The 16,740-nt window shown below is 36.3% G+C and overlaps 1 protein-coding gene and 1 long non-coding RNA gene across 2 annotated transcripts; one reads left to right on the forward strand and one right to left on the reverse strand.

The window, feature by feature from the left end:
* The first annotated feature begins 571 nt into the window (after positions 1-571).
* LOC136266929 (nicotinamide N-methyltransferase-like) lies at positions 572-8,325 on the forward strand. Its single transcript, XM_066061970.1, has 2 exons — positions 572-799; positions 7,346-8,325. Exons 1-2 carry the CDS (start codon positions 667-669, stop codon positions 8,146-8,148), a joined length of 936 nt encoding a protein of 311 aa, XP_065918042.1. The 5' UTR covers positions 572-666; the 3' UTR covers positions 8,149-8,325.
* Positions 8,326-11,039: 2,714 nt separating this feature from the next.
* LOC136266623 (uncharacterized) lies at positions 11,040-14,378 on the reverse strand. Its single transcript, XR_010706195.1, has 3 exons — positions 11,786-14,378; positions 11,585-11,730; positions 11,040-11,533 (listed from the first exon to the last, which is right to left on the reverse strand). It is a non-coding gene; the product is annotated as an uncharacterized lncRNA (long non-coding RNA).
* Positions 14,379-16,740: the final 2,362 nt, after the last annotated feature.

The raw sequence follows: 16,740 nt of genomic DNA on the forward strand, positions 1-16,740 counted from the left end.
CATTCCGGTAATGAAATATAACCAGTTATGCAATGGGATCTAGTTTGTGTGTTCATACACACCATAATGTTGTATCACAATAATCACGTGTCACGTGATAGAAGCATTTTTGGGCCTACACACGTCAGTCTATACAGTAGAATAGATACTGTCAAGCAGTGAATAGAATACATTTAACTGAACCTATTTGGCTTATCACAGCTCGTACTTTTAGGACCACATTCACCACTCAGTGTTGAAATGTTGGCACAAGTCACACTAACCCCACCCTTAAAACTTTGAATGTGTAAAATCAAAAAAAAATGTCAGTCCAGTAGTCCATTCCAGTATTTCAGTCCAGTAGTCCAGTCCAGTGATTAGACACTACCCCTATCCACCAGGGGTGGTAGAGAATCTGTGATAAAACTATGGCTTGCTTTGGCTTGCTTTGGCTTACGTAGCCACAAGTAATTACTTGCGCAAAGGTCGCGGTAACAAAGGTCGCGGTAGCAAAGGTCGCGCCGAAATGCAGTGGCGTGAATCCCACAAACTGTGTTGTGATATATTCATGTGCTATTCACACGACGAGCATGTGACATTACCTCAGCTTTATTAAAAAGCAAAACTTATCGTGGTGGTCAACCTGCCAGCTAGCTACTGTTCGCTGTAAAGTCCTTCTGATCCGACATGCTGCCTGTTAAAGTACTCCGGTTCACGAACGTAGAACTACGCCGCGTTTTGCAATCTCAGTGTCACCTTCATTGGAAAGGATATCAACGGTGCACCATAGGGAGTGCTTCTTCGAGGTACTTTTCTTCTGGTAAGTATATTATAGGTATAGCTAGCTACTATAGGCATTCAGCTCAGCTTAATCATATTGTCTACATGTACAATTAAACTATTATTAAGTGCTTGCTAAGTAGCTAGCTACAAGTGCAATAGGTAAGTATATATACATAGCTATAAAGTAGCAGCTAGCTAAAGTACATTACAGACCCTGTATCTGCTGGGGCTATCCAGGTGTTTATGATCTCTAATCGATAAGCCCCAGCAGATAGGGTCTATGATGTACCAGACTATCTTGGCCTAATAGGTGAATTATATATGCATGTATTCCGATCTTATATCTAACACTTCTTGGATGTTGAGGGGCAAGATAAGTGATTCAGATGGTATTATTTTCTCAGTTGCAGTGTTGGGGGCTCTGTGTACAGTGTGTGTTACGTATCATTACTACCCTTTGTAGTAACTAAGTGATATCATGAAATAACTATAGTAACAACCAGAGTTAAGAGAGTGTTTCCAACACAATACAGAACCTCTACAAATGATTTGGTGGGATTCCTCTGTGATTTGTGGTATAAATGTGTTAATCATCACATTTCTTTGTTCTGCCAGTGTGTCAATCATCACATTTTTTTACTGCCAGTGTGCACTTGTTAACATGTCTGAGATTGAATCACACTAAATCATTTGCAGAGGCTCTGTATTATATTAGATTCTCTCCTCTCCACTATTATTAACTCATGGTAATAATATAGCTCAAATAACTTTACAAATGCAACACATTGTCTATAAGTATATGCAAAAGTTATTGTTACAACTTGTTATTGCAGCGACACATTTGTAATAACGTTATTGTATGTACTTATTTATAATAACGTTATTGTAACGACACAAGCATAATAATAGTATTTATAATAACGTTGTTTTAGCTACACAAACATAATTATAATAACATTATTGTAGTGACACAGACATAATTATTTATAATAATGTTATTGCAATGAGACACAAACATAATTATTTGCACGTGCAAATTATTCATCTTTTAATTTTCGTCAATATAGCCAGTGACGAAACTTTTTTGACAAGTAAGTAAGTCTTATCACTTACTATTTATTAAATAAGCTGGACTGCCTTATAGGCATTATTACTGCTGGCTTAGGCCACCAACCTTTGCAAGTGACCGTATCATGATTATTTCCCAAAAATATCTAAGTGTTGCTTCCGGCAAAGTTGCAACTGTTGGTGCTGAAACAACAAGCTCAGGTAGGGAGTTCCAAAGATTCACAATTGTATTTGAGAAAACTCCCTTTGAATAGCTTATGACTTTGTGACCTGAAGTAATGAGAAGTTGCAGTCCAGCTGTAAATAAGTCCTAGCCACAATGAAGCAGTAATGATTATGACCTTAGAATAATGTTACTTTTTCTTAAATACAAGATATATTGTCTGATCATGTAATGTGACAAGATGATAGTTGCTCATGTGACAGCTTAAGGCTGCTGACACAGTAATATTACAGTTGCTTTATTTTATGGGTACTATGTACAATAGTTTCTGCTGCAAGTAATTTTTAATGAACAATTGACTAATTATTTAAAGATATAATGAATATCTGTGTGGTTGTACTCTACGTAAGTTTACACATACAGCGGCAATGGCAATAATTATCTTTATTTTTATAGAGTAAGTGCTCCAACACTGGTGTGTATGTCTTATGTGAAATTGGGTTCTGTGCAGTGTGAAGGGATGCAAATTGATAGTTTGTAATAATTATACTACACCTGTATATGGTGAAGATCAAAAGAGCTGTGCTGTGGTATTATATACCACAACAAACTTTTAAAATTGCCATATATGTAATTGTAAATTAATGGTGGTCACTTAGTATGATTGTACATGCTTTAGAAGTACTACATCATACTAGCTGACCACAGAACGTATGCCATTAATTTACTGTGTTTATGTGGTGTAACTTCACATATTCTGCGAAATCCTTTCCTAAACAGTAAACGGTAAACAAGTATTTGCCAAGAATTATTCACTTGGATTGCTTAGAGGATTGTCGAACTGTTGTCTTCTTTGTGGATAACTCAGTAATAATGATTAGATAGGCGTGACTCTTAAGACTCTCAAACAACTAATTTATTGATGATTCTACCAATTTCTATCACTAAAAGTTACTGTTTCACAATAGCTAAAGTGCTATAGCTATATCTGATTGTTTCATACTGGCTCAAGGTGTAGGATATACTCTTTACTCAGGCCTCTAGAACAGATTGCCAGTGGACCATCAGCATACTATATAACTTCTAACTTTGATTTATTCCTGTACCATTGTAATAATTATTTTGTATGCTGTATATTACCTAATTGATGATTGATGATGTTGTAATGTGATAGTAAGAGAGGACAATAAGTAACCGATGTTCAGATTAAATCCTTCAAGTAATTGCAACGCTTTGGTCTATTTCTAACTTATATATGCAGAGGCATAGCCTGAAGGTTTCAGACTTGAAGTGTAGGAATGTCTTTGGAGGAAGGCCTGGGTGCTTCCTCTGAACCACGTTTGAATGAAAATGCAAAATATGCCCTTGGGCAGTAACACTAAAAGGTGCTGTTTGTGCATCTAACTAGCTAAACCTACACACTGCTGTTTATGCAGCTTATACAACCCATTGTAATATTAACTAGTCTTCACTTCCAGACAACATGCTGACAGCCAACTTCAACTTCTTAGCACACAGGAGCCTTCCACATTTGAGTCCCTTAGTTGGCAAGCAATACTTTCTTCTGGGTATACATTATTCTCGGTTGGTCCTCCTGTTGATGGTCAATAACTTTCTCCAATGTATTTGAGACATCACAATGTGTTTATCATGTAAATATACATCAGCTATTGACAGTTTGTGCTAACCTGACATACATAACATGACCACTCAAGTTTATCACAGCTGCCTTGTAACATGTCTCAACAGAACCAACAGTCCTTCACCATTTCCACCATTCATCATGTGCTATGGATACATGTACATGAAATTGACAAGGAGAAAATATCCTGACCACCTGGTAGACTCCTGTAAGCATTTGAGTGTTAATTGGATGGCTGCAGGTTCGAGGCTGCCCAGGTCCAGTCATGGATTTTTTCTCTTTTCTTCACCTTTTCAAACACACTTTCTGTAACAGCTTTACACGGGCTGTAGGACCAGGTGTCCTGCAGACCTTCAGCACTTGTACTGTAAAGCCGTAATAAATAAATAAATGTGTACAATTGATCACATGATGCAATACTTGATTGATCGATTTATAATACAATGTGACCTTCAAAAGTAGTACAGGGCCATGCCAGTGTGCAAGTAACCACTGGAGAGCTCCAGGACTGTATGATTTGGTGTTATTTTTATTTTTAATTTTTAACAAAAACTTGTCTTTGAAGAGGGCGGATTCATCCAAACCATACAAATCTCCCCCGGCCATGCTCTTGATGTGTGATTGTTAACAAAGTTGGATATAGTCTGGTTGTACTCTAATGGAACAGTCACTGCAAAATCTTAATAGACAAACAATATACCTAACTTGGAAGGAATTTGCTTTGTTATAAAACACTATTGCATATAAATGCAGGCACCATATATAAACTACAACTTTATATAGCCATAAACAAGCAAGCACAAAATTATATTAGTATAAATTGGCTTTGGTATTGAACTGCTAGGTATTTTTCTGTATTGGCAGAGCACTAGTTTGTCTTATATCATCTTCATTGCATCTGTAGATAATGATTTATGTAAAAACAAACCTCATAGCCAGTTTATGGCTGGCTTTGGGTGTATATTTAAATTACATAAAGAAGTGAAATCCACGCCAAGCTGTATAAAAGGGTGCGGCCTTCAAAAAGCCTGGGTGAAAAAAGTTGTTAAATCAAAGGTGGCAGCCATGAAATGGATGCAATGATGTGGATGATAATAATATTATAATACAAAGCCATTATTAAAATTTATGATCATCCACATCATTGCAGCCATTTCATGGCCGCCACCTTTGATTTCACAACTTTTTTCACCCAGGCTTTTTGAAGGCCGCACCCTTTATACAACTTGGCTGTTTTGCATGGATATGCATTAAATGCCTGAATAACACTGTACATTTAAGTACAAGGTGGCTAGGTTTATCAGTGGCTTTTCGTTACTCTAAATCACTGTTTTTACTGGGTGTACTTGAAGTTAACCACAAACGCCTGTTCTCCAATGCATGTGTATTTTGGCTTCACTTTTTGATTTACTATTCATCCCATATATGTACTTTGGTATAGCAATTAGTGATACAGATTTTCTGGAACTACCCCAGGCTTTTCTTCTTGGATAGCGCTGTGACCTATAATGCAGCATATTGATTACCAGTTAATTATGATTATCCTTTGCACGTGAGTTGCCGCGTGTTTAGCAGTTAAAACAGAGAGAGCTCTTTTGTAAGGTAGGCACTTAGTGGTGAAGTATTTAACCCATTGATAGCCAAATTCTCAGGGACCACTGGCCGAATCACCAAATTGCATCATACTAACTGTCCAATACACAGAACTGCTTCATAACCATATATCTAAATACTCGCTATAAACTAAGGAGGTTGACAATGTTTTTTTCTTTTGGATAACCGCAACAAAGTTATCAAACAACAAAGTTTAAACTTTGGTAAAAACCAGCCCAAATAAACAATGAAATCCCAATTAACCATTTAGAAAGATGTCTTACACACCAAACAACTATTCTGTACAGTTTACTTGCAGTGTGATCCATACTACAGCTGGTTTCTTCGTGATTTGTCCCATTTTTGCTGTTGCCCATGTGTATATGCACACATGTGTCCACCATGCCAAGTCCAAAAGTAGCCGATCATTGACTTTACATGTCTCCATCAATGTATAACATTATCAAATAATACTTTTCTACTCAAAGCATAATTTAACTTGCCAAGGTTACACTTTGCGCTATTGCATAACAAACTTGCACTAGTCCTGTAAGTATCTGATTATCCCAGAAACGGGACCTCTATAGATGTGTCCACTTCAGTACTAGCACATCATCCAGTTAAATGCATTTTAAAAGTTATATGCAAGGCTAAAGTTTCTATGGGTGAGTTATAATGCCATGTCACCATATGACGGCAGTGGTTATTAATGGGCTAATGATTTCTAGCCTTGTAGCCATTAGCAAGCACTGTATTGCTTTGCCATCTAAGTATAATAATCTAGTTTTCACTTGTGATAGCTAGCATTGATAGTGGTGTTTCCCTTAATCTAACCATCAAATCAAGCCTTACAGTTTAGGGATTTTACATTTTAATTGATGTTTTCTTTGTAGTGTTGTTTCAGGTAACATTCCTTAGTGGTCTTCCATGCTTTCTGCACAAATGATGTCATATGTGACTGAGCCAGCAATTTTTTATACTGCTGCATATTAATATCATACTTCATAGTATTGACTACCAACATGGACTGTCTGACTCCTTAAAGTTTATAGAGCTTCATAGCAGTTACAGTCTAGCCATCTGGCACTTATGATCACACTTAGCACTTACGCTTAGCACTTATACCACAGCACTTAGCACAGTACAACACTTACAGCCCTTAGCACACCACAGCCAGTTATTCTCAATAAGAAACCAAGGTATGCAGTTAAGTTTATGGTTTCCATGGGATACTTTATTTTAACCACAAAAGCATGTTTTCCAATAACTCCATTGTATTTTAGCCTTCTCTTTGTATGCATGTTGCTAGAACATAATGCACAGTGGTCACTGGATATAAATCTTGTAACTTCGTAGCTACTACAAATGGGTAAAAAGAATTGTACAGACACACGTTTAACACATCCAGCAATGTGACCAAAGTTGCAGCTAGTGGAAAGTATGTTCAATGAGTGGTACTCTTATTGACACAGCTGAGTCAGACCAGTGTACATGCATTGTATTGTAATAACAAGGTGATATTGTTTTTAATGAGTTGAACAAACAATAGACACGTACTTTCATAATAGCAGAAGGTACCGTATTGAAATAATGAAGTAATGATAGTAACAGATCAGCAATATTATAGCTATTAAATAGTAGTTAATGTTATCGATTTTAAGGAATGAATTACAAAGTGTGTTATGGTTGGATAATCAGCTACATGCACTTGTAGCTATACGTTTATAGTTGGTTACACACATGCAGTTCTTTTAAATGCCTTCAATGGCTCCTCCATAATAATTGTGTTCATGAAGCCAGACCACACTTCATCTTTATGGTTCAAATAGTAAACTACAGTAGCTGTCTTCTACTCAACATTTTAATAAACATGTAGCTATGTGATAGAGAAAACAACCACTATTGTGTGGACAGTTCGTCAATCTGGTATATGTAATCATTTGTAAGTAACATGTTATACAATTGACAGAGTCGAAATGGCTGGGGATAGCAATTCTAGAAGCTGTAGCCAAATAAGTAACCAAAAATTCATTGATTTAATGTTATCGTCATGATCACAATTAACCAAACTGGAAAATGCACAGAATCTTATTCAATTTATCTTCTTTCTTTTATAGAGAATTTACAGTATGAAAAAGATTACAAAGAGTTTGATGCAAGGGCTTTCCTCAACTTGAGATGTCCAGGAACTGAATTCAATACTGTTGATAAGAGAATCCGAACACAGTGGCGACTAAAATCAGTGCACAACTTCTACAAGGATTACCACAAGAAATGGGACATTTCCACTGCCAAAGTTTTGGAATTCGGTTCAGGCCCATATCTTCACAAATTGATCAGTGCAGCACCGTATGTTGGTGAGATATATCACTCAGATTTTGCACCCTCCTGTCGAAATGAAGTATTGATGTGGATGAGGAAAGATCCAAATGCATTCAACTGGGATCCCTATTTCAAATATGTTGTTAACACACTGGAAGGTCAGGATGGTGGAGATGCTGTTGTAAAGCGTCAAGAGTTACTTCGCAGCAAGTTCAAAGATTCACTCTTCGTTGACATGTTTTCTGATAACATGCTTCCAACCTACAGTGGAAAGTTTGACATCATCTACACCGGGTATTGCATTGAGTTTGTTGCACCTTCACTTGAGGATTACGAGGCGACCATTAAAAGATTGTTTGATCAATTGAACCAGAATGGCTTTTTGGTAATGATAACAGCTATTGAGTGTACAGCGTATTTTGTAGACAGCAAAACATATCCCTGCTATCCACTACATATCAATGATGCATTGAATGCTCTGCGCAAAGCTGGCTTTACAACATGGTATGCTGAGATTAATAAGATGGAACTTGAAGAGGGAGTTGCCTATCCCACCAATCAAAATTATTACAGCTGTTATGTTGCACAAAAGATATGACTTTTTAAAGCTTGTATACATGACTGCTCTTAATAGATACATTGGTAGTGATCATAAATGACTGTAACAACTATAGCCATATTAAATCAGGATTATATTTTATCAGTTGTTGTGTTGATTGCTTGCAACTTTTATATTGCTAACAGCAGAAATAGAATAATGTGGTAATGCATGTGGTATTTTAGCCATATGCAGTTAAATTTGGTTCACTGGATGGTTTGAAGATAAGAATGATTTAATAATCTTGTGGAGCAGAGAGAAAAAGTGTTATAGTACTGCCCTATTTATATCATAACAAAAGGTAACCTTCAAAAAGGGCAACACTGGAAAATATCTGAATAATAAACAGTGACTTATGAAATAATAAACAGTGACTTTTAAGAAACAATAAACAGTAACTTGTCATTTGTAAGAGTAGACTGAACCTTTTCTCTACTGGATATAGGTACAGCATGGTAGCCACAACAGAGTGTAAGAATCTGTATAGCCAGCTTGCATCACAGTTGCATGCTGCAAAACTATACTTTACTTAGGGGTTACTGATCCAGTGAAAAATTAAATGCTCCGTTCAGCTAAATGATCAACGCCTAGGCCCTTGTCACGTAAGAGAGACTCATGTGGCCACCAATAGTATTCATGTGAGAGATTATTTTCTGTTTAACTCAAATATAGTACATTCAACCACCAGAAAATGCCTCTGTTACATGTAACCAGGAGATGAGGTGCATACATGACCCAAATTACCCTTGCAGTGCTTCAAACCGAATGAGAGTTATTCATGTAAATAGCTACAGTATACATATTATAGCATATCACTCACTACCATGCACCTACCTTCCCACCCACCCTTTAAAAGATCTATCTAAATTATTTTATGCACAGATGCACCACCTTACACATAGGTATGATTATTATGATTATGATTAAAGTACTCGGTAAAGGCAGAGCCTGTATACCAGAAGGCCTTACAAAGGCCTAAGATGTTTATATTAACTTCACTAAGTATGTTTGAAAAGTAGGAGAAATAAGAAAAAATCCATGACTGGACCTGGGCAGCCTCGAACCTGCAGCCATCCGATTAACGCTCGAATGCTAGTATGCTATGTGTAATCTGTAGATACCACAAAAATTCACCTAAGTACTAAGAAGAAATTAATGGTTGGCTTGCATCAAATAAGTGAAGTTAGTATGCATCCTGCAGTGAAGATTGGTGATTTAGGTGTTTAGTGACCAGAGATGCAAAAAATGCTTATTTCAGTAATTTTCACACAGAAAATTTAACCCATTTCTGAACTTTGTTCTTACAACTGATTTGAGAAGTTGTGTTGTGAGAAAGGAAAATCTTAAGCAGATCAGACAGGGGCAGACTGTAAATGGGGGTTCATGACCCCCCTCCAGTATATATAATATGTCAATTGTGCTGTAAATGACATGGATGTCTTATCCAGGGATGTTTTGTCTTTCTATTTATGACATTTAGCTTTTAGAATTGCCAATCTTTATCATGTGATTGCTGTAGCTGAAACATGTTACAATTGGACATATCTGAGTACTCTATATAGAGTAGCTTAAGTTGTACACATAATTTGTAATATGTGACCAAATTTTGGAAAATCAACCATATGGGCACATTTGACACCTAAAATATTTGATAATCAAATAACAAGCTTTTAAGTGCAAATCTACTTGTTGATGATTGTAAACCATTATCAATACTTTGAATTACCAGAAAAAATCTTGATATATTTTTAGAACTGTGTCCTGCTCTTAATAGCAACTCACTAAACATGAAAATTCTAATTACTTCAGGCACGCCCATATGGGTGATTTTCCAAAATTCAGTCACATATTAGAGATTGCAGACAAATGCATTTTAATCTTTGCAGCCTACTCAGCTGTGTTATTAATAAATATTGAATTGGGCATTATTCACCGCACCCTCATTAGAGTTGCTACTCCACTAGCTGAGAATGCACCAAAGTAAAAGCAAAGCACTTGTATGAATATTTGTGGTGATAGTCATAGCATAGCACCAAGAGTTAATAATATGGATTAACTCTTGATAGCACTTATTATCTTGCTAAACATTCACCATTATTTTTAAAAGTACATTTGTAGTTATCTGTGTGTATATACATTCCAACAACTGTATTTCTTCAACACATGTAGTATAGTTAGAGTTATACAGTAACCTGTTATACATTGCATCTTATGATAAGCAACATGGTAATGCTGTTTGGCTTGAAGATTGTGCTTTTTTCAATAATCAGTTTAACAAGAACCAATATGATTTTGTCAGATTTATTGAAGTGGATGATGGTCCAGATGTACACATAATCAATTGGACTTTTCAGCACAACACAACGGAGAGATTTTTTGAGTGATTGCAACAAAAGAATTGAGAGGAATGAATACAGTCACCATTGCCATACGACATTTTCATCTAGCACAGGAATAACCTTCAGATATCATTTTATTGATGTGCATTTAGTTCAGTTGTATTTGAGCGGTCCAGTAATATTCAACTACATTATAACTATAAGAAAAATATTTATTTTACTTCAAAACTACTCCCAATTATATACTTATAATGGAAACACAAAGTTTATGTCAGTCAAAGTGTCTATAGTATGTTTGCAAAATTTGACCCTACATCATGAAAGAATCTGGAGATTTATCCACCTTGCTAACTGAAGTACCACTTTGCCTATAACAATTTTCCCATTACACACTGTAGGTGGTTACCACAGTCAACATTCAAGACTACAATTCCACTTGAAGTAAATAGTAAAATTATAAACCAAACTGATCGATGTATCATTACAATTTACTACCAGAAAAAAAAGAAACTGTGCATTTGTGATGTGATCCGCTTGATCCCGTATCCTGGCGACTCTTAATAAATGATTTAAACATACCATTTGAATATTCTAATAGTACAATAGTGACTATTGTAAATGATGCCAACTGGCTACCACCAACAACTACCAACTCTTCTGAATTATCTAGGACTGTTAAGAAATATGTTTGCACAACTTTAAAATATACCATTGTTTTTCCAATGAAATCTTCAGCATGGTGTAAACTATTCTTGAAAGGGTTTCATGACAGTATTGATATAACAGACACATTTATTTCATCAAAGCCTTTCACTGTCCAACTGGTTACATTCTGAAAAATGGTATATGTCAATGTCATCCATTCCTTTACCAACATTCTATTATATACGTGTAATATAAATGATCAGGCCCTACCACGTCTTGCTAATACCTGGTTATCACCAATACCTCATAACAATTCATAAGTGTACAGCCTTTCACTACTCCATTCCATGACCATTTATGTCAGTCCATTCCACTACTGCCTACCTCTGTTCACAAGGTCGCTATCAAGATTTAAATTCATCACAAAGTTTAAACCACTATTGCATGCTTACCAAGAACCATACATGGACTAATGTACAACTTGCAATAAGACTTATTTTCTATGGAATAACATCACTGGACAGGAATACCAACCTCACTATTAGTACATTTTTCAGTACTCAGCATTTTGGCAGTGATTCAGGCAATTTTGCAACCGCTAAAGTAAATTACAAAGATTAATATAAAGAACTGATATTAATTTTATACTTAACCTTCAATGCCCATATACATCATTTTGTTGTATGGAAAAGACAGTGTGTCCAGTGTTAGTGTTATTATTGCCATTATAGCAGCAGTTCACTTTAGTTTCATCATCATAATATCACATTATCACTTATGTATAAGGGAAGGAAGTGTTGAAAACAAAATTGAAGATAAAATATGTACAGCAAAAAGATGGTCTGCTACTGTTTGCAGCAAATGGAACATAGAGCAGTTTGAATTTGAAGAATACTTTCAGTAATAATTTAAAAGAATTCCAGAAGCCACTTGTTGGCTTTGAAACCTGAAAAAACTATTTGTTGTTGTGATTACAATGTACACACATATATGCATGCACACATATGAGTATTCACAGATCATTATAACACAAACATTTTTACCACAGGCTGCAGCATGTATTATACACCATACTGTAACTGTTTTTTGTATTATGTTGATACTGTAAGGTTGTGCTTGTAATCAGTTTGTATGCATAATATTATACATATATCTTCAAATGATGTGGTGCCTCTTTGCCCAATATTGTCAACTATATAATAGTTGTGGTTAAGGTATGGTGCTCACCCAATACTAGTGATGTATGTGTCCACCATTGGAAACACCCAGGTTATGTCCTTGGAATACGTATGACATTATTGCAGATATACAGCATACAGACTCTAGACTGCAGCTCACTGTACCAGTCTCATATCAGGGGCAGATTCAAGGCTAACACTGATACTTTTGGTATATTTCAGGTTTGTACAAATATCTAATTGACAATAAAGCAGCATCATCTGGGAGCTTAGCAACTGCTAGATAACCCTACACCAACAGAAGCCACACCAGATGTCACCTCATACATGAACTCAGTGTTGTTACATCACTTTAGAATTGCTTAGTAACTTGTTCTGTATAAATGTGTGGTACCCTTGTACTTTTATCAGTTGTGCTCAGGTTATACTTAAGTGGTTGTCCAGTCAACGGACATGCCCCTTCCCCATGTGACCCTTTCTACATCATATGGGAATTTAGCAACTGCTAGACAACTCTATACCTACAGAAGCCACATCAGATGTCACCTCATACATGAACTCAGTGCACGCATCCTGTTAGATCACTTTAGGTCATTTTAGTATTGTGTTGCTTAGCAACCTGTTCTGTTTAAATGTGTGGTACCCTTGTACTTTTATCAGTTGTGCTCAAAGTTATAACTTAAGTGGTTATCCAGTCAACAAACACGTGCACTTGCCACAAAACAATGCAAAACTAGTAAGTGTACAGTACGATGTGGTCAGCATTGTGTGTATGGCAGACTCACTATGGCTTCTGGTATAATGCACATATGCAACTTGATAAATAAGTACATGATCAAACATCAAACAGGCAGTGGTGGGTATTTGTGGCAAAATAAAATATAGTTTCCAAATGATCATGTTACCATCAATAGATTGGTAACTATTAAGGGGGCATCTCCAAACTATATGCTTAATGTCATAATTGCTAATGCCATTAGGATGTTAAGGGGGAGGGGGTCCAGCCCGTGATGTTATGTTTAACTTTTATATTTATTAATTTTTATCTTATGTAGCTAGCATTTAACAACCAGGAATTGTAACTTAAGCAAGAAGTTAAGTGGCTGAGAAGTGATATTGCTTGCATGTACGTATGGGGGTCTGAAGTTAGCATCATAATAATGTTAAGTGTACAAAAATCAGTTTGATGGAGATGCCCCCTAACACATCAACTCTTTAAAGTGGCTTTGCAGCAATGATCACAGAAGAAATTAGCTGTACTACTCTTCCAACAAATAAACCACTGGTTTGGCCTGGAATTTGTCAACACATTATCAGGCTTCTTCGGGATCTTTTTTAAAATGAACCATTTGGTCAAGTGCATGATTTCAATGCTCTGAGTAAATAATTCAGTGAATTATGTTCACAGATAGCTAGCTGCTAGCTAACCTGTGAAAACCACAAACTGAGTTTTTCCCTTTGTCATACTTTGCAAAACTAATATCCTACCAGGGTGTACATCACAGAATTATTTCTATTTTTTATCATTAAAATATTTATACTTCAGTCAGGGTTGATGAAACTGACCAAAGTGTGGGAAGCCAATCGTGGCAGTGAATTAGCTACATGAAGAATACAACTAATATAGATGCCATTGTTGTGGGATCTTGGAGCAGAAAAAATTATATAGAACTTTTGATATATAATCTATTGAAAGTTGTAAAAATCTTTTACAGCAGCTCACAGATCTCTGCTGTTAAATATGTTGACCTGTTGATACAAATGTTGACTCATAAAAATGGAGGGTGAGGCATGCCACATCCCTTCTTTTCCACCACCTATATCTCAGGTAGTTGGGGTGAGCCTGAGCGAGCCTCACACTAGTAGGACTTTTGTTGGATTGTTCATGCACAAAAAACTACAACAAAAATTGGAAAACTTACATGTATGTCATTGATAACTAGCTGATAGCTAGCTAATTGGTGTGTTTACTGACAATCCATATAAGGGTATGTGCATCATTAATAACACAAAAAATGATCGGTGTCAATTACTGATAATCCATATAAGGGTACATACCTCGTTGGTAATAACAGGAGCGCATTGAATTTGATTCGATGAACTACTGGTAATAATCGGTATCGTTTACTGATGATCCACACAAGAGTAAGTTGTTTATAGCATAGACAATCATGAATGGAGAAGAACAGCTTATAGAAGAAGAAATGGACATCATAGATCTAGAAGATCAAGAGAAATAGCAGAACAAAGGGAATTAAACTAGCTAGATTAGCTAAGAGAAGAGAAAAGGATAGAACTAAATGGGCTGCAATGTCAGACTAGGAAACAAAGAGATGCCATGGTTGAGAGAGTGGTCCAATAATGAACTTGTCATAGAATTCCTAATCAAGTTAAAATTACCTTATAGAGTCTACTACCCCAGTAATATTACACCCTGCAATAACATTGTAGAATCAGGGAAGTCAATCAATGTAATCCATCACTCTACCACTCCATGCCAATAACATTGAACAACCCGGCAACACCATCATTCTGCCACTCTGACTGGTGACATCAATCAACACCGTCACCCTGCCTTAAAAACATTGATGAATTGACTTCATGGATTACAATTTAGGCTTTTGTCATTAATGAACTGACATCATCATCTTGGATACAATTTTCATCTTTTGTTGGCAATGTCTGTAGCTATAGCTACATACTCTTCTACTCACATCATTATTTTTTGTGTTCCTGCATCAATACTATATAGCACTGAACATGTATAATAATAATTAGCTATTGATATTTAAAAACAATGGTATAATAAGACATTAACCAATTAAATGTAATTTTTTGATAATTATATAGCCATACTATCAACAACATGATCAAAAACATGAAGGACAATACAATTTGAACTGTCAAGTAAAACAGCTGTTCTATCATTTTGAACTAACAGCAGACATTTTAGTTTGTACAACCTCATCACCTCTTCTTGCCTTTTCACTCAGAAATACACATTTTTGCCCTTAACTAGTCCTATTCAGTTGAATAACTTAGCTTAAATTTGCTCATTCTTCTCCACCTACAAAATACCACAAACACAATAATTAACAGCGCACAGTTATCTATAGCTAATCATGAGTCACATACAAAACCATATGCAACTCAACCCGCTTAGGCTTGCCCCCACAATGTATTAACATCGTCTAGTATATGTAATTATTTGGGCCTTGTAAGTAACATATTACAGAGTCAGTTGGTGTAAGGGGCTGACCATGGTAGAGAATGGCTGGAGGTAGCAATTCTAGAAGCTGTAGCCAAATAAGTAAATGTTATTCCAAAAATTCATTGATTCAATGTAATTATCATGATCACAATTAACCAAACTGGAAAATATCTCACAGAATGTTATTCATTGCATCTTATCAGTTTCTTTTATAATTATAGTGCATTTTCAGTACGAAGAAGATTACAAGGAGTCCAATGCAAGGGCTTTCCTCAAGATGCGATGTCCAGGAACTGAATTCGATACCGTTGATAGGAGAATCTGAACACAGTGGCGATTAAAAACAGTGCACAACTTCTACCGGGATTACCACAAGAAATGGGACATTTCCATTGCCAAACTTTTGGAATTTGGTGCAGGCCCCTACCTTCACAAATTGATTAGTGCAGCACCTTATGTTGAGATGTATCACTCAGATTTTTCACCCTCCTGTCAAAACGAAGCATTGATGTGGATGAGGAAAGATACCAATGCATTCAACTGGGATCCCTACTTCAAATATGTTGTTAACAAACTGGAAGGTCAGGATGGTGGAGATGCTGTTGTAAAGTGTCAAGACTCAAGAGTTACTTCGCAGCAAGTTCAAAGATTCACTCTTCGTTGACATGTTTTCTGATAACAACCTACAGTGGAAAGTTTGACATCATCTACACTGGGTATTGCATTGAGTTTGTTGCACCGCATGGTTCCAAATCAGAGAAACTTGCATGCAGAGTTCTTGCATTGAGTCTACTTTACAATCATTCACAGGTCTGGAGAGCACTTCATTACTGTTTCATCAAACACTGAATATGCAAATGGAATTTGAGAGGTCATTGTGAGAAGCTCAATAATACTGACAATAAAAAATGTTTTCAAATCACATTCTCCTACCAATGCTAGGGACCGGCAAAAAGTCTGTGTCAGCTACTAAAAGTCAGTGTAACATTGAGTCGGAAACATGTTGCTAAAACTTGTTATGCCCTTCTTAACCAAGCATCAAACCAGCAACCTTAGGCCAATTCTCCTGACTATACTGCCTCACTCACTCACACACACACGCACGCACGCACGCACGCACGCACGCACGCACAAACACACACACACCCACGCACACACACACAAACATACACACACACACAAACACACACACACACACCTACACACCCACGCACACACG

The sequence above is a fragment of the Dysidea avara genome, chromosome 9 (assembly GCF_963678975.1).
Source record: "Dysidea avara chromosome 9, odDysAvar1.4, whole genome shotgun sequence".
In the NCBI taxonomy this organism is placed as follows: Eukaryota; Metazoa; Porifera; class Demospongiae; order Dictyoceratida; family Dysideidae; genus Dysidea; species Dysidea avara.